Source organism: Lissotriton helveticus, chromosome 1_1 (genome assembly GCF_964261635.1).
Source record: "Lissotriton helveticus chromosome 1_1, aLisHel1.1, whole genome shotgun sequence".
NCBI lineage: Eukaryota > Metazoa > Chordata > Amphibia > Caudata > Salamandridae > Lissotriton > Lissotriton helveticus.
Genome location: NC_136057.1, coordinates 1,887,480,896 through 1,887,499,763, shown reverse-complemented (window position 1 = coordinate 1,887,499,763; position 18,868 = coordinate 1,887,480,896). Strand labels below are relative to the sequence as shown.

Below are 18,868 nucleotides of genomic sequence, written 5' to 3'. Positions count from 1 at the left end.
ATTTACATTCATTTGAACAAAGAGAAACTCAAAGTTAACTGCTGCAACTATAAGAAAAGACTTAGTCTGCCGCTGGTGACCTGAGCAGTATGGCTGCACTGGAAAGCTAACAGAGGAGGCACTCATTTAGGTCACAAATAGATTGTGGAAACTCAAAAAGCATAGTTGAAATATTTGTGAAGTGAATAGCTGTTTTTTTAAAGACACTGCTGCATTAGGATGTTAATCTGCACGTATCCAGCAGCCAGGAGGACACCTGAACAAAAGCATAGCTGACAGCGTGAGGAATTGAGGTGGGCCCCAGCTGGAACTGAATATAAAATTGCTCGCTCACCCGAAACACAACAGTTCAAATGAATAAGAACGGACTCCCATAACGCCCCTCCTTGACCTGAACAACCTTCCGAATAAACACACACGTCAGTGGCTGTGGGCCTAAGCTCACAGTCCCACAACAAGCATTTACAATGCAATAGGTCTCGCAGCATTAAAGTTTGAGTTTTTGGCATTGTATATGACAATGCGTTGCATCCCCCAAAAAAATTAAAATTTGAATTGGTGTAGTGGCAGAAGTACAGGCTACCTGACTCTTCGCACGCACCCATTCAGTTGTTGGCCTCTCAGCTGAGTCTGCCAACTCGACAAAAAAGCATTGGCAAAGCCACAAGGATGGTAGCCAATCCCATATCTACTGGCTTTGTAAATTCAACTGGCTAGTCCTGCTGTTTCAGAGCACACAGAATTATCAAATTCACACTCTAATAGCCCCCCTTCCCTATTATCCCCGTCTTGCCATGGACTGACTTTATGCAGGCCAGATGAAGGCGTTTGAAGGATCAAAGTCTACCTATCATGTGCATATCGTGTCAGTGAGCTGAACTCTACCTATGTGCTGACGTGAGGGATGTGCACATAATATCGCATATCATTCCATGTGCTGCCCCTGCCACCGTGAAATCCTTCCCCACCCGCCATAACATAGTCCTGTTAATTAATTTCAATTGTGTCTCCCTCCAAATCCACTGTTCTTCAGTCGAGACTCAAACCAGCTGAGACAAAATGTGAGTTTTTAATGTGTATCACACTCTTTTCCACGTGCCTGCTTCAGTCCCCATCCTGTCCCTCGTGGTTGTTACTGGTGGGCAATGGTCCCCATAGGGACCTCAGCGGAGAGCAAGGGTGCCAGGGGTCCTAATAGACAACAACAATAACAATAGACACCCGGACATAAAATTCAGTATGGCTAGCAGCAATATACGCTTAACATTTCTAGACGTAGAAGTGTTTCACCAGAATGGTAAGTTAGCAATAACTTTACATCGTAAAAAAACAGACAAAAACATCATCCTCCACTACCGGAGCTTTCACCCACAAAGTCTGAAGGAGAACCTACCATACAGCCAGTTGCTACGAATCAGGCGCAACTGTTCGAGAAAGGAGGACTACTTAACACATGCAGAAATGCTATGTGATCAACTCTCCAAAAGAGGATACCCCAAAAAAATGCTATAACGCGCGTGGTTCACGCCCAGGGAAGCGTTAGTAGTAAAAAAAGAAAAAAAGCTACTAGAACAATTGGTGTGTGTTACCACATATGGTCCACTCACCAATAAATTCAAATCAATAATTTTGAAAAACTGGCATTTATTGTCTAATTTGAACATTCCGTTTCCAAAACCGATGTTTGCATTGAGAAAAAATAAAAACATAGGACAGCAAATAATCAGAGCAGATTTGGGTATCCCTCAAACCAAGAGTGACTTACGCACACTATGGAAGTTAAATCCAGTGACTGGCCACCACAAATGTGGAACCTGCATATCGTGCGTCAGCACCATTGAAGGCTCCTTGTTTGAACACAATGCCATCAGATGGACTCATACTGAGTTTACTAATTACAAAAGCAAACTGTTGTTTATGCAATTATTTGCCCTTGTGATAAACTTTACATCGGCAAAACTACACAACAAATCGCACAAAGATTGGCCCAACATCGATCCCGGATAAAACAAAAGGTGTTAAATGCACCAATTGTCCAACACTGCATAGACCAAGGTCACTCGGAAAGAGATCTAAAATGGACAGTGATATCAAAGATAAATGCTCCACCTCGAGGAGGAAATGTTGAAACACTACTACTAAAGAGAGAAGCATATCTGATTTTAAAATACGACTGCGTGAGCACAGGTCTGAATGAATATGGAGAATGCTATAATCAGTAGACAGGTCCAATGTAAAACTGACCACTGACAAAAGAAGAAAAATCCCCCAAAGAATAACTAATGTTCTGGACTACACGTCCCAGAAGCGCTAGATCACATGTCCAGTCTTTAAACAATCATGTGACCGCAAGATTCACTCACACGAGTGGATTTTCGGCAGACGGAAGCACCAATATCGAACACTGCAGGTAAATGCCGTAAGCGCCCGCTCTGAAACAATCGGTAGAGCATTCCAAATTGTAAAATATGCCCCTTCTAACAAGTATTCCCCTTGACTCTGTAGCATAAGCGGCAACTTCGGAACAGATCGAAAAAGGCGGCGCCCCACCGACCGAAAGCTCGGCGCTCAGTATGTTTGTGACACAAATAACGTAAGTGCATGATATTAGAACGAACTGCTCAAAACAGTTAACACTAACGTAGAAAACATGTCCCGTTAATACCAAATCCCTTTTACCCCCGCAGCACAAACGGTGATCTTCAAATAGACTATAGAGGTGGCGCCCCATTTTAGGAAAAACCCGATGCTTCCCGTCAACTGACATTAAGTAAGTGCACGCCATTCAGGCGGTCTGCCGACGACCTTTACCTGCAGAATCCACAGCCTTTTAACTAAACAAGCCTTTCACCGTAACACGGCGGGCAGGGGAGGGGGCGGAGAGGGGAGAGGTGCGACACGGCAGGCAGGCAGGGGAGGAGAGTAGGAGGAGGAGGGGGGAGGAGAGTAGGGGAGGCACAGCCTAGCGGCCGTGCAATCAAGTAGTGAGGGGGCGGAGCTGGGGGAGGCTGTGAGAGAGAGTAGGCAAGGCTAGCGGCAGGCAGGCAGGGGAGGAGAGGAGGAGGGGGGAGGAGAGTAGGGGAGGCACGGCCTAGCGGCCGTGCAATCAAGTAGTGAGGGGGCGGAGCTGGGGGAGGCTGTGAGAGAGAGTAGGCAAGGCAGGCGGCTGGGGGCATGTGCACGCGCATTTAAGCTCAATGCGCATGCGCATTGAGCTTAAATTTCTCGTGCACTGCAAGGAATCGCCACGATTCCTTGCAGTGTGGATAAAGAGCGGATAAGTGCCAATACTCTCGCCTTGCTCGATGCGCATGCGCATCGACAGGCGAGACCTAAAAAACAACGTACTTGTAAGTCTCTGCACTCAGCCACAGTTCCGCTTTTGTTTGCTAAGTTTCCAATGCTGGCTAGCGGAGCGTGTGGGCGTGGCACTGCCTGGTAACTCGGAGACTCTCAAGGGCCTTTATAGTCTCCGAGTTAACAGTACCTGTAATAGATGCCAGTGCATACACTAATGTAAATAAAATCCATAAATATGGGCAATCCAGTAACACCAAAGATAAGATAAAACTGGAAGAAACAACCTACCGGCTTAGTTCGCTCCAACCCAATGTATCACCCAAATTGCTGTCTTTATCTCTAGTGTGCGACGAATGCCTCGGGCTGCTGCGGCCGGCTGAGTGGTCTATAATTATTAATGTTTGCGCAGCCAGCAGCAACTGAGGCAGCACACTGGAATCGGGTCTACTATTGGCATATCTGCACTACAAATCCTCCGCCACTTCTTCTCAGGCGACCTCACTTGCTACAGAGCAGCGTGAGGTCACATCCGGCCCTCCCCTGTTAAATGGGCAGAGAGTGTGAGCTGGAAGACAGCCTGGCGCGCGGCGCCGCGAGCAGCCCGGAAATTAATTAATGAAGTCAGGCTGGCAGGCGGCTGACGCCGCAATGTAACATTGTCGCGCTGCAGCCAGCACTCTCGTGACTCAGTCAGCCAGAGCTGAGGGGCACACGAATTTAACTGTTTGTGAGACAGACCTGCTGTGGCAAGTCTGGAGCTGCAGAGCCGGCACAATAGCACCAGCGGGTAGATAGTTTCAGTGAGATTAAAAATGCGTGACAAAGCATTTCAGTGCGGTGATGCGGATCACCACACTGAAATGCGTTGTCACACGTGATGCGTGATGCTTGGCAGGACTGCACAGCTTGAGCTTTCACGCAGTACATGGAACGATGAGATAAAACGAAAGCAGCCCTCAATGTCGGAGAATATAGAAGTCCAATCGAAATATCTGAAGTGCTTGTCTCTGCTTTATTTAACTTCCACATCACTTTTATGTTCTCTCTGTTTTCGTTTGAAACTGTACATTCAGTCAACGTTATTCGTTCAAAGAAATTAACTTCTTCATAGCTTATTCGTTTAAGAAACACAATCATTTCGATGTAAATGCAAAGGCAAAATATCATTCCAGGTGAGGTCGTGTCTCATAATCTCCTCTTTAATTTGGCCAAAGTGGCTGGCTCATCAAATGAGTAGTTTTGGTGATTAATACCTCCCACCACAATCCCATACTCTGGATTGGGTATACCATTTACAGATGCCAGAATCCCGGCCCCACGCTAGACCAGCGCACAGCGCCTCAATTTCCAAAACATTCTTACAATTTATAGTTGCCTTAAGGCGCGAGTTATAGTTACTTGAGATAATAACTGGTGAATCTCGGTGGTTTTGTACATTTAAAACGACATGATCTGATAGAGGCTATTGGTTGTAGATTCCTTACCTTAGAATTTCCCCAGTTGTCAGTCTTGATCCGGAGATTCTTCATCAGCAGTACCCCTGCATGTTGGTAGGTGGTGTCGGTCGGCTCCGCATCTGACGTGGGCGCCGGAATGACATTACAGGACCTATATAGACGCCGCCTATGTGCTCTGATGTCAGTTCTTTTCCCATGCCAGCCTAAGGGCAGATGAGTCCTAGAGACTCCTGGTGCGTCTAGGATGTCCTAAATTTGGACCAGCTTCAAGCCCTGCAGCTCCTGTCATCGAACTATGTCTGTGACGGTTTCGCACCTAGTGATGCCTCTGGTGTCTGGAGTGTGACCTCGACCTGAAGTCGTGCTCCGAGTGCCGGGCCATGAACCCGAATGCTTTGCGAGAGCGGTCCCGGATGGTGAGCCCTCGCTGATGTCCTTCTGGGCACCTGGTCCAAGCGCAGCACTGGGGCTCCTGTGGACAGGGCAAATGCCTGCCATCACCATCCTGCTCCGGGCAACATAGCGTTCCTGGCGCAACATCCCTCCATTGAGAGCTTGGTTGTCCAAGCCTCGTCTTCGAAAGGTGCATTCCCTTCTGCTTCCCCAGATAGGCAATCCAAGAAGCTGGACTATCTTGGGAAGAGTATGTTTTCTTACTCCAGCTTTTCTTTGCGGTCGGGGAATACCGCGTGCCTCTTGGGCTGATACTCCATACTGTCTGGAAAACGGTTGCGCAGGTGCTGCCTCAGTACCCGGAGGAATCCCTGGCTGTTCTCTCCCAGGCAGTTGCGGACGCGAGAGACTCTGCCAAATTCACCATCCGTTGTGGACTGACTACCACCATCTCATGAGGCCGAATGATTGCCACGTCGGTAGCTCCAAGACATTACACTTGGTTGAGGACCTCTGGCTTCTCGGGGGATGTCCAATCTTCTCTGATGGATATGCCCTTCGATGGCACTCGCCTTTTCGTCGACAAGGCAGACTCCACGCTTCAAGGATTCTTGAGCTACAGCCAGATCTTTGGGCCTCATGACTAGCTCTGGTCCACCTCAGCCTGCCTTTCATGGCTATGGAAGGAGCGCCCAGCCCTGTCCTGCCCAGCCACCGAGTCCTGTAGGCTGTCCAGCCACTGTGTGGCTGCGAAAGTGGGACCCTGCGTTCTCATGGGTCAGGGAGCCAGCAAGTGGGCCAGTCCACCCTTTGGCCCCCTGCCACTGCCTCCAAACCTTCCTAGTATGACATTTCAGGCCCATCAGCGGCCAGTTAGAGGCAGGATACGCCATCACTTCCTCTACTGATAATCCATCACGTCAGACAGGTGGTTTATAATAATGATTCTATTATTATTCCTGCCTCCTTCCTGAGATGTGCCTAGCTCCCTCATGACCTCTCACTGAATCAAAGAGCACCCTTTGAAGTGTACAGGGAAGGCCTTGCTCTGTCTTCCCAGTGTGTGTCCCACTCCGCTCACAGGAACACAGCAAAACACAAATGGCTGGGGGGGGGGGGGGCGGGGCGTTTCGGGGTCGCGGGTTTCGGGGTCGCTCTACTTTCTCTCCATGTTTCATCATGCAGATCTGAGTCTTCCAAAATGGAACCCTGGGCCCTCCATCTGTTGTACCATCCACAGGCACACATACACGCACATACAGCATACACATAGTACACCACACTGTATCCTCCATGTATTGTACCACTCACAGGCACACATCCAGGAGATGCATTTAACATGCACACACTGCCCTGTTCTGTATCCTGTACGTATTGTACCATTCAGAAGCACACCTACATCCAGCATATGCATCAAACATACATGCACTGTGTCCTTCATGTATTGTACCAGTGGCAGGTACATTGACACCCAGCACATGCATTTAGTCTGCACGCACTGCACAACGCTACATCCTTCTGATTCTGTACCAATCATAGGCACATGCATATCCAGCTCATGCATACATCATTTACGTCCACCAAGACCGCAGTCGGTACTGCAGGCCAATGTCATGGCACACTTGCATGATCCATGTTTGCCTATGACAACAAAAATCAGCATTAGGGATCCAGACATCAATACAGTTGGGCACTAAGGGAAGGGGTGCAGGTCTGTTATCATGTAGAGGACTTTTTTTTATCCTATCAGGTTTGAAATATATGAGACGTGTTTCATCATGGCATATTTGGTGTGGTTTCTCCCTTACCTTTTGCCTTTAGACCTCCTGTTTTTGCCATCTTCGTTTTTGCTGGTCTTGGGACCCTCCACCCTTTACCACTGCTAACCGCTGCTAAAGTGCTTGTGCTCTTTCCCTAAAACCTGGTGACATTGGCCTATACCCAATTGGCATTTTTAATTTACTTGTAAGTCACTACATATGCCCTAGGCCAGTGGGCGTGCAGAGACGGTTGTGCCACCCACTTCAGTAGCACTTTCAACATGTTTTAGACCTGCCTTAGCAGAGCTTGTGTGTGCACCTTGAACTGCTATTTCGACCTGGCAAAATAACCCTTGTGCCAGGCCCAAACATTCCTTTTTAATACATATAAATCACCCCTAGGTTAGGCATGGACAACCCAGAAGGCTGGGTGCAATGTATTTAAAAGTAGGACATGTACATTTAAGTTTTTCATGTCCTAGTTGGGGAAAAAACTCTTACATTCATTTTTTACTACTGCAAGGCCTATCTTTCGCATAGGATAATATTGGAGTTGCCGTATTACAATTTAAAAGTATAATTTCCAATTGGGAAGTGATGACCAGTTCATGTTTGGTTTCTCTGAAATCCTAATTTAAAATCCTAACTTATGGTGAAGTTGCATTTTAAATTACAATACTGAAAATGCCACTTTTGGAAAGTTGGCATTATCTTGCCTTATCCATTTGGTGCCTGCAGCCTGTCACAAGACCAGTGTGGGGTGACAGTTGGGCTTTGTGTATCCTAGACAGTTACACATAATGGGAGCGTAGGTGTGCCTGGATGGGCCACCAATAGCAGGATGGAAGCCCCATTACACCAGAATTGGCTTTGTCAATTTTCCACAAAAAGGGCTGCATACCCCTATAGTTAGACTGGAGCCAGAGCAGGGAATGCAGGACATCTGTGCTGTTCAAAGGCATGCCTCTAGAAGCTTCTCCCCACTTCTACAGCACAATAGTGTATAAAAAGGACCAGAGACACCAACTCTAAACAACATTTCTCGACCTGTGGATACTCTGCCAGAAAGAAGGACTGCTGTGCTGCTACAAGCCCTGCCACTCTGCTAGGCTGCTGCTCTAAATAAACTACTGATGACCTCTTGCCTAGCAAAGAACCAGACCTGCAAACACATCTTGAGCCCAGGACCCCAGAGTGATACAAAGGGCACTTATGCTGGGCTCCTGATCTGAGCCTCAGGGGCATAAAAGGCTCCCCAACACCAAACTTGAGAAGGTAAAACTTCAGCTGCACTGATCTGGGACTGTATCCGAATGCGCTCCATCGCGGTCAGCCTAAATCTTTTACTTTGACTCTGTCCAGCTCAGCCAGAAAGCCTCGGTTGACGCTTTCTGCATTCAGGCACTATTTTACAGTTTATTATTTCGAAAGTCATAACTCCGGGTCTTCTGATTGGATTTTTGTCATTTTGGTCTTCTTTTCTTTGTGATATTAAATCGAGCTCTATTTTTCTAACCTGGTATGGGATTCCTTTTTGTGTGGCGTTTTTCACAGTTTGAATTGTTGCAGAAATACTTTACCCATTGCCTCCAAGTTAAACCTGACTGCTTTGTGCCAAGCTACCAGGGGGTGAGCACAGGTTAATTTGGGGTTTGCTTGTTCCTTGCTTTGACTAGGATAGTGGTTGTCTCTGGGCTAGGGATCACACCCCAGTCAACCAGTAACCCATTTTTTAACAAGACATCATCTTGATTGTCTACGTTTAGTATTTGCAACTTCAATAACCATGTTTGAAACCTAAGAGCATCTTGAATTGAAGTGCAATGCACATGAGGAAAGTGCTGTGATCAGAGAGGCTGCTTTGTCCTAGAAGTTGAAAGCTGGAATTTCAAAATAGTCTCTAGAACAAGTTTTGAACTAAGAGAAGTTAGACTGATCTTAAATGATACGGTGGAAACTATTTGCGAATATATGTGCTTTTAGAAGGATGCCTTTACAAACAGCATTTATTGAGGCCCTGGTTATTGTTTAATTGAGTTTCTAGTGAAATATGCGTGTTATAGTATGCTTTGCATCAGAACTTTTCCTTTGATTTACTGTCCATAACTTTGTCCACTATAAACAGGGTACAAGTCTGGATTGCACGAATATTCCTGCGAATATTCCTGCGGCTGAGACGGAGGCTTTAGCAGACTTGGAACAGACGTCTCCAAGTGCGACTAAAAGCAGTGAAGAAATCCTTTCCAGTTTATCTACCTCAGAAGCCCCTCCTTTTTCATCATCAGAGTAAGTTTTCTGCTTAAACTTCTATACTTTATATGTTTGAAGATGTTCAGTGGAAGTCTTTTCTAGTATGCGAGATGAACTCCGTGGAAAGGCTTTTTATACGTTTTTTTTTTTTTTTTTAAATCTCTTTATTAGCATCAGATTGGTCTGTGCAAGCATACAAATACACAAGAAATTGTCGACAATAAAAACGTTAATGATCGTTATACAAAAGAAGTACATGGATGACTAGACCAATGACATTACAGGTAGTGTAGCACATTCTAGATTCTTATTTTCACTTTTCCATACCTGAAGGAAAATTGCACATGCGGTATAAAGAGATACAACTTTTCACAAACAAAACGAAAACAAGTGAGCCTTCATGACAGACAGAGCGGCAAGCAATACACCTAGTGACTAGTAAGATGGCATAACCAGAGGCATAGGCAGACGAGGGTAATTAAAACGACAAGCGTAAGGACTAGGGCGAAGCAACCACCCCATCCGGGGCAAGGCGTGCAAGGGAACTGAAGAGGGAGACGCCCCGGCCCCAAGCAGCACACAGTCCAAAATCAGCAGCTCACTCATAACCCACTCCAGTGGTGTGTGGACGTTAAGCCCTGCAGACCCCAATAGGCAGCGCACTGGTGGTGCAGCTACAATCACCTAGCCCACCCCCTCTGGGACAATTGAGCTAGCAGCCTGGGAGTGTGTATCCCGTGTAATCTTGCTAAGATACTGTCGATATGGGCCCCAAATGTCAAGTGGGCGTGAGGCTGTAGGAATCTGGGTGGAATATTCCACACTATTGGTGTTACATTGGGCAAGGCTGCGCATCCAATTCACGGAAGTAGGGATTCGCCTGGACCCCCAAAGTAAAGCAATTTCCCTTTTCGCCAGCAAGAAACCTATGGCGGCAAGCTTACGCGTGGCCCGGGGGAACTCTGCGACATAGCCAAGCAGTGCAATTTCCGGCTTATGTTGCAGTTCGCACTCTAGAATGTCTCCCAAAATGTGGTGTACCTGTAGCCAGTAAGTGTGCAGTTTCGGACAGGTTCATGTGAGATGTGCAAAATCGGCATGGGGAGCTTTGCATTTAGGGCAGTGAGGAGGTCTGTTTGGATCGATTCTGTGGGCCAACGCCGGAGTGAAGTATAGTCGCCTCAAAAATTTGAAATGAATTAGTTTGTGTCTACTGTTAATAGAGACCTCTTTAGTGGAGCGGCAACAGGCATCCCATTGGGCATCTGTGATGGGGCCGCCCAAATCAAGCTCCCAAGCCGCCCGAACCCTCGCATCCGAAGACGGGAGGGCCGCCACACAAAGTCCATACAACCTGGAGACCATATGGGCTCCCGTTTGCGACTGGAGTAGAAAAGTCAGTGCTGTCATTTCATCCGGCGGCAATGGGAACGACGGAAACTGCGCTCTAAGCAGGGACCTCAGTCTGGTCAGGACAAAGGAATCCATAAACGTCCGGTCCGTGAACCGTGGATCCTCGGACACAGAGAAAACATGTCCGTCCGGAAACAGATCTCCTATTGTGGTGAGCTGGTATTTGGCCAGCGTTCTGCAGACCACCGCTTCCGCAGTGATGGGGAGCCAGTGAGGGTTAGGTAATGGAAGAGCCGGGGAATACAGTACGTCCAGCTGGAGCAGTCTACGCACCTGCATCCAGGCCCACGATGTAGTGGACACAGTTTGTATGTCAAGGGGGTCACGCGGAAAGCCTCCGGGCAAGATCGAGTTGAGGGTAAGTGGCAGCACCAAGTCTGCTTCAGGTCTCAAATACGGGATCCGAGCGTCCGGGTGAAACCAAGGGTGTGCATAGGCGCACTGCGCGACCAGGTAATAAATATAAAAGTCCGGCACTCCAAAGCCACCTCGCTCATAAGGCAGCGTTAAAATGCGCCAAGAAACTCGCGGCCTTTTATCCCCCCATACTAACCGCAACAACAATGAGCGGAGCTGCGTGAAGAAAATCAGAGTGAGCGGGACCGGTATGTTATTAAATAAGTACAGAAAGCGGGGAAGAATGATCATTTTAATTATGGCGATACGGCCGGCCATAGAGATAGGGAGGCGAATCCACCGTGCAATATTATCCTCCAGAAAGTCCAACGCCCGCCCATAGTTAAGACGAATCATGGATACCGTTTCTAGATGAATGTGGATACCCAGATATTTCACCGAGTCTGTATTCCATTCCAGCGGGAACGGGCAGTCCCAGCGAGCAGTGGAGGGGGTGAGCGGAAAGATCTCAGATTTATGCCAATTAATACGAAGACCGGAGTACCTCCCAAAGCGTTCCACCTCAAGCAGCAAAGGTGACAGGTTGGTCTCCGGAGACCTGACATACAGAATGGTATCATCAGCGTAGAGGGAGACGAGTAACGGGCCTGTCCGGAACTGGAGCCCGCGGTGCAGGTGGCGCTCCTGAAAATGACGTACCAAAGGGTCCATGGCTAGAATATATAACAGAGGGGACAGGGGGCATCCCTGCCTGGTTCCCCGGGAAAGAGGGAAGCTATCAGAGAGCGTGCCATTAAGGCGCAGTCTCGCTCTGGGGGCAGTATAAAGCAGCTCGACCGTGGAGACAAACAAGGACGGCATGCCCATGCGGTGCATGACAGATAGAAAGAACGACCATTCTAAGGTGTCAAATGCCTTCTCGGCGTCTAAAAACACCGCAGCTGCCGGCGTAGTCGGCTCAATTTTGTGAAGAACAGAAAACAGCGTCCGCAGATTAAAGGAGGTGGATCTATGGGGAACGAACCCGGACTGGGCTGGCGAAATGATAGACTCCATAAGTAAAGATAGTCGGGTGGCAAGGACTTTCGGCAAAATTTTATAGTCAAGATTGAGCAGGGAAAGGGGCCTGTAGGAACCGCACCTAGTGGGGTCCCGATCCGGTTTGGGGAGTAAGATGATAACGGCCTCCCGCAATGTGGGTGGCAGAATCGCCGTCTCGAGTGACTCCGCATACACCTCAATCAGGCGAGGTACCAGTTCCTCCTTGTACTCCTTATAGAAGTCAGCTGAAAAGCCATCTAGCCCCGGCGCCGACGAGCTTTTCAATGCATCAATGGCTTCCACAACGCTGTCCGGTTCAATAGGCATCGCCAGAAAGTCCTGCATGTGTTTTTCCAGGAAGACCATAGAGATTTCGTTAATATAGGGGCCAGGGTCGCGACAGTCAGCCGATAGTCCCAAGGTGTACAAGTCCTTGTAGTAGGATAGGAAGGCATCGCAGATGGCAGGGGTGGTCTGATGACGAGCTCCCTGATCATCTACCATGTCCGAGATAAATGAAGCCTGGCGGGGGGGACGAAGCAGATGGGCCAAGAGCTTGCCAGGCCTGTCTCCTTCACCATACTGCCTAGCCGAGTGTTGTGTGCAGAGATATGTCAGTTCTCTGTCTGCAGCGTCTCTGAACTCTTGCAGCAGTGCCAACCTCTTTGCCTCCACCCCACCATCCGTGTCAGCGAGCGTGTTAGTGTCCAAAGCGGCAATGTCCTTCTCAATACGGGTCAGGGAGGCACGGATGTCACGCAAAGCCCCTACATGTTTGTTGATGCAAACCCCCCTAATGGTGGCCTTGAAACCCTCCCACAATGTAGCCCAAGTGTCCACTGTGCCCTCGTTTAACTCAAAGTACTCCTCTATGGCAGTGCGAATGTCCTCCTTGAAGACCGGGTCAGCTAACGCCCTGCCAGGAAAACGCCATTGTTTCTCGTACCCTCCCAACCTGGGGATGAGCAGGGTCAGCACTATGGGAGAGTGGTCAGACAGAGTGCGCGGGAGTGTCAAATGGTCACTCACCCAACCGGCTACCCCTGGGGAAAGGAGCCAGTAGTCTATTCTGGTGCTAGTGTTGTGATACCCCGAGTGGTGGGTGTAGACGGGTGAGGTGGAATGCAAACGGGCCTCAATGTCAATCAGTGAGTAATGAGCGCACACATCCGCCAGCACAGCACGGGAGCGGGGCTTACAATCCGGGGAAGAGGAGGTGCTGTCCCTGGCAGGGGTCATGAGCAGGTTAAAGTCACCCCCCAGTATCATCATATCAGTGTCTAATCTCAGCAGAACATCCTGAAGTCCCCGGAAGAAGGCAGGGGAGTCCGAATTGGGGCCATATATTCCAACAAAGGTGACCTTAAAGCCCAGAAGCACACCCGTAACCACAACATATCTGCCATCTACATCCAATATGCTGTCTGAGAGCACGAATGGAACACGTCGATGTATCAGGATTGCAACCCCCCTTGCATATCTGCTATAGCTAGAAAAAAATCTGTGCGCGCCCCAGCTTTTTGCAAAGGAGGAAGAGTCAGCATCCACTAGGTGTGTCTCCTGCAAAAATAGGACATCCACCCCATGCCGCGCTGCATAGTTTAGAACCTGTCGCCTTTTCCTCGTATCATTTAAACCTCGGACGTTCCAAGACATGGAGGTGAGCCTGGAAGGACCAGACTGCTGCCCCAACTTAGCCATTCAAACTCGGTGGAATCGTAAGAAAACATGCGTGTACGGACCTGCCATTCCCTATCGCAAAAAAGGCATCACTTAGATAGAAAAACATTGCGAATGCACAAACAACAAGACCAAAGCATAAACAAGCCCATCCCAACCACCCACCACCCAGCCACTCCTCAAGCCCAAGGAGGCTAAACCCACCCTTCCGGAAACAACCTAGAGCAACAAACAACAACAGTTGTCCACTAATGTACCTGTAAAATAAAGACAATGTTAGAGAAAAAAACAATGCGGCTCGCGCCATGGGGGTAGGCGACGCTCCGCCATGCAAGAACCACAACCGGGGCAACGTTCAAATGTCAGCAAGTATGAAAAAGCACTGCAAAAGTAAAAAAATAGGAACAGTAGTATCAGATGCAGATTACTGGGGCAAACACTCCGGATCGAGAAGATGGAAAGGTGCTAAGTCAGCCCTGACCGGTTTCAGCAAACAGGTCAGCACTAGCCTGCGAGTCAGTGTGCGGCGGAGACTGTTGAGCAACATCAGATTGTCGAGGGGACCCCCTGTTTTTGTAGGCTCGACAAAATTCCTGTGCCTCCGCAGGAGAGTCAAAAATGCGAAACCTGCCGTCCACGTCCACCCGGAGCCTGGCAGGATAAAGCATACCATAGCGCAATCCCATTTTGCGCAAGGCAGCTTTGACACCAGTGTATTTACGGCGTGCATCTTGGACCATGATGGTGAAGTCCGGGTAGAAAGAGAGCACATCTCCCTGCCACCGAACCTCGCCCGCCTCCCTGGCAGCCTTCAGCGCCGCATCTCTGTCCCTGAAGTTCATAAGCCTGGCAATAATGGGCCGGGGCGGCAGGCCAGGGTTAGGTCGGGGCCCCAGCGATCTGTGAGCGCGCTCAACCACGAAGCCAGCGGTAAACGTGTCTCGGCCAAAAAGTTCGATCAGGAGGTGTTCCACAAAAGTGTCAAAGCGTCCGGTAGCTGTCGTCTCCGCCACGCCGATAATTCGGATATTATTGCGCCTGCTGCGCGCCTCTAAATCCTCGTTCTTAATTGCGACGTCTTTAAGGATCTTCTCCACTCGTTCCAACCTTTTCAGCGTCGACGCCGCACCATCCTCGAGGTCGGAAACTCTGGATTCCGCCAGGTCCAGACGCCTATCGTGCAGTTGGATCGTCGCGCCCATGTCCGCCATTTTCTTTTCGAGGGTATCAAAACGAGAATCCAAGGCCTTGAATCCAGCCCTCATCTCACCCATCATCTCAGCAACCATACCCGCAGTGTCTTTCGCTGCCAACTGGCCCCCAGTGTCTACCTCCGCCGCCGGCGAAGCTGCAGAAGCACGTACGGGTGCTGAACTGAAGGTAAGTCGCTTCTGGGTAACATCCTTCTTCACCATGTTGGAAGCAGTGGCGGGCAAATCGCCAGTGGCACAGGACTCTATGACAACAGCGGCACCCAGAGAGTCAAGCACAGTGTCCGGGCACCCCAGTAGCAAGGCGGGTAGGACGGGACCAGAGCAGGGGTACTCGGCGGTCCACCGTCCCAGGGCTGACTCACGCTGCGGGAGCCCACGAGTCGCCAAGGCGGTTGCACACAGGACAGCAGGGCATGAATCTGGCTGGAGGAGTGCGTCAGAGGCCAAGAAGTAGGGTCAGCAAGCGGCTGCGGCAGCCACCCGGCAGCAGCCGGCGGATCAAGGGGCCCACCAAAACAGGCAGCCAAAGGTGGTGTGGCGGGGGGACCAAGTAGGCAAGGCTTCGAGGCAAAGGCAACTCAGCTGGGCAAGGTCTCGCAGGTCAGGTAGCCAGCGTCGGTCACAAGAAGCTGTACAGGTGGCAGCCAAACAGGGCCACCGCATCTGCAGGAGCGCAGGAGGCCAAGTTCTGCAGGGGGACAGGCGCCGGTCTTGGGTGCACGGTAGCGGTGGGGCAATGGAGGTAGGCCCCCACCGAGTGCAGCGACGCCAGGCCGTTCGCAGAGCGCCCTGAAGCCCGCCGGCCACACCCCTCGCCAAGCGCCCCTCAGCCCCGAAGCCCGCCGCCCGCGCTCGCCGCCGCCCCACCCGGCGGTCCCCAAAAATCGAGGCCCCGGCTCCCAAGGCCGGACCAGGCCGCAAGTGCCGGTCACGCACCGAGGGGCCGCACCTCCACCCACGGAGACCACCGGGGCCGAGCAGCGGACCCGGGAGAGAACTACAGCGGCCCTAGGGCCGAGGGGGACAGCAAGGGGGCAATCAGGAGACTCACCAGGCACTCCGCAGCTGCAACGTAACGGCCCGCGAGGCGCAGCCGGCCGCAGCACCACTCAGCTGTTCCGACCTTCCACGGTGTCCCCCGTCCTCCAGATCAGGCAGGCTGCATCAGTAGGCTCCAAGGATCGGCTGCAGGCGTAATTCGTCCTCAGCGCAGCGCCGGATCAGTGGCGAACGGCCCCGGTCATTTCTCGCCCGGCGGAGCTCTACGATCAGGCGGCCATTTCGTTCGCCCGCGTAGCCACGCCCCAGGCTTTTTATACGTTAATATTTTATTCGTTGTTCTAGCGATTGCAGAGGGAGAAGTGGGCAATTATCTGCCCATATGTGTGCCCGTTGCAATTGTGTTTAAGCCCCTCTGTGCTTTTGTTTCTCTACAAACCCTTGTCCGTCTTCTGTTGAAGGAAATCTCATTTGACATTAATAAATGCTGTGAAAGTCTGATGTTTCTAAACAAGGACCTGAAATACAGTGAGTCCGATATTAACATACAACAGTGCTTACTGAAACTGCCTGTATTTTTAAGTCTCGGCTAGGCAGCATTTATGCCCTCTCTTAGAAACAAGGATATGGGCTTGAAAAAATGCCCATCTTTTTTCTTGCTTCCTGTTGCTGTTCTTTAGAAATGCTGGCTTTTCATTGGTGAATACACTTAGTAGTCCCTCTTTTTGCAATTTTGTATCCTCCCATGAGGATGCCCCTCTTACACGTGTTGTTACTCTTCAGGTTATTTATACTTGGCGAGAACTTTTTTTTTTTTGCCTTCCTTTTTATTTGTTAACTGTTCTGTTTATCTGATATAGACTACTAGCCGCAGATTCCTTTACGTAGAATTATCCCCAGGCGTGAGACTTGATCCGGAAACTTTTTTGCCACAGAATCCCTGCGCGCCGGGGGCGGGGCGGCCTCACGCGCCACAGCGTGCCTACGTCAGTTTTTTTCCTTTTCTGAATGCAACGCTTATCTGGTCCTTGCTTCGGGCCTGTTTAAGGCCCCTTTTCTTCCTTTTCTTTTTGGTGGAACAGTGTGCGAATGCCTTCAGGCTTCAAATCTTGCACGTTTTGTGGGCGTCTCATGTCGGCGACGGACTCGCACCTCATTTGTATGTGGTGTTTGGGGGAAGATCACGGCACCACTGATTACGCGGCGTGCCAACAGTTGAAGCCGAAGTCGCGGCGGGAGCGCCAGATGAAACTTCTGGCGGCACGTCTCTCCAGGTCGACGTCCTCCCCTCTTGTCTGCTTCGGCGGAAGGCTTCAGATATGGCCGTGGTCGTTGTCCTCGCCCTTCTCCGATGTCACTTGAGCATCGCTCCCCGGTGGGTAAGTGTCGCAGTATGTGCCCGGGAGCTGGTTTTCGGCCTGCCGGGGCGTGGACTTTCCGTGGGTGATGCAGCCCCGTGTGTCTTCATTTCCACCTTTTCCCGGTGTTCGGGTGTCGAGAGTCCAAATGGAGACATATGCGGCGGCTTTGCAGGCCTCGCTAGCGGCCCCTCCTCCTTCCCCTCCTGGGGCGTCGGCGGATCACTCACCCTGCGCAGGGCCCTCCGCGGCGTCGCCGGTAGCTCCGGCTCAGGCGCTGACTGGTTTGGGTCCAGACTTGGAGGATGTGGTGCTCGTGGGGTGCTGCTCCTCCGGGGCACCTCCTTCAGGCCACGGCGTCTCTGCCCCGCCGCACACTCCCGCGGGAGTCCCTGTGGTGTCGCAGGAGGTCGCCGGAGCTCGGGTCGCATCCCCGAGCTCCTCTCGGTCCTTTGACAAGGTGGTCCTGTCTAAGGCCGAGGTGACCCCGGGCCGGCAGCTGCTGGACCGTGCAAAGCCACAAGGGTCGGTGGACCCTCCTCATCCCGCTCCGGGTTGAAGCATGGGGAGGACCCCTCATCCCTCTCCGGGCCCCTCTCGTCCCTCCTCACGGGCAGCTGCCTCGTAGAGGGCGAGTCGGAGGTTGAATCGTCCCTGGCGCCGCCACATGTGTTGCCGAGCGATCTCAGCCTCATTCTAGGCCGCGGCTGGCGGAGGGCTTCGGGTCACTCCCCAGGCCCGTCTCATTCACCCGCAGGTGGCTGCCTCGGCGGGGGTCAGGTCGGCGTCGTTCCGGCACTGGCCCGCTGCCGGTTCGGCTCCAGTTCCACTCTGGTCTCCTCTCCGGGGTGACTTGGATGAACCTTGTCCGGTGACAACTGATGGTGCCGACATCCTGCCTCAGGCAGCAGACTTTACGGCTCCGCGCAGGGGTTGTACCGCGGATTCGTCTTCGGACTCTCCTTTTTCGCCGGAGGCAGGCTGTATATTGGTGTCGTCCTCCCCGGAGACTGGTCGCCTTGTGGCGTCTTTTTCACCGGCATCTCAGGGCGGCTCCCCGCCCTTCCTTTGGCAGAGGTGTTCGTCGGAAGAGCACCAGGTCCCTCATTCTGGGGCTCCTTCTGATTTCCAGATCTGGCCCATGCCTGTCCCGCTTGGCCTCGGGGACGGCCGCCTTAGTTTGCAGCCGTTGCCCACGGAGGAGCTGGTTGGTCCGCCGCGGGGCTCTATGTAGGCGGGTGCAGCCTTCGCTCATGCGGTGTCCACGGCTGTGGGCATCCTGCGCATGGGTGACCTGGCGGCGCACTTTCCGGCAGACCATCTATCGGAGGTCCTCCATCAGGGCTCTGGTGGGAGGGAAATTTTACTTCCCTTTGAAGGTTTGCTTCTTTCTTCCTGCCTCATGGGACCCGGTGCCTCAGCATCTTCTGCACCCGGCGCCGTGTGACCCGGAATGTTTTTCTGTTCACCCCGCGGCCTCCAGCCCTCTTTTGTGGACTGCTTTTCCCGCCCTGCAGCCACTGTTGACTCCGTCGTCCGGGGAGGCCCGCTGGCTGGACTCTTGGGGGCGCAACATGTTCGCTTCGACCAGCGCTGCCCTGCGGGCCCTTAACACCTTGTTTGTGCTGGCTAGGGCCTCCGCCTGT

The 18,868-nt window shown here is 51.3% G+C and overlaps 1 protein-coding gene across 6 annotated transcripts in view; it reads left to right on the top strand.

Moving 5' to 3' along the window:
- SUCO (SUN domain containing ossification factor) overlaps positions 1-18,868 on the top strand; it is a 570,127-nt gene that overhangs the window by 162,889 nt on the left and 388,370 nt on the right. For all 6 annotated transcript variants that reach the window (XR_013594734.1, XM_078642395.1, XM_078642375.1 and 3 more), the window contains exon 4: positions 9,036-9,196. Coding sequence is in view for 5 of the 6 variants with exons in the window: in XM_078642395.1 (XP_078498521.1) it covers positions 9,036-9,196 (161 nt within the window). In the remaining variant the exon portion in view is untranslated. The remainder of the gene's footprint in view (positions 1-9,035; positions 9,197-18,868) is intronic.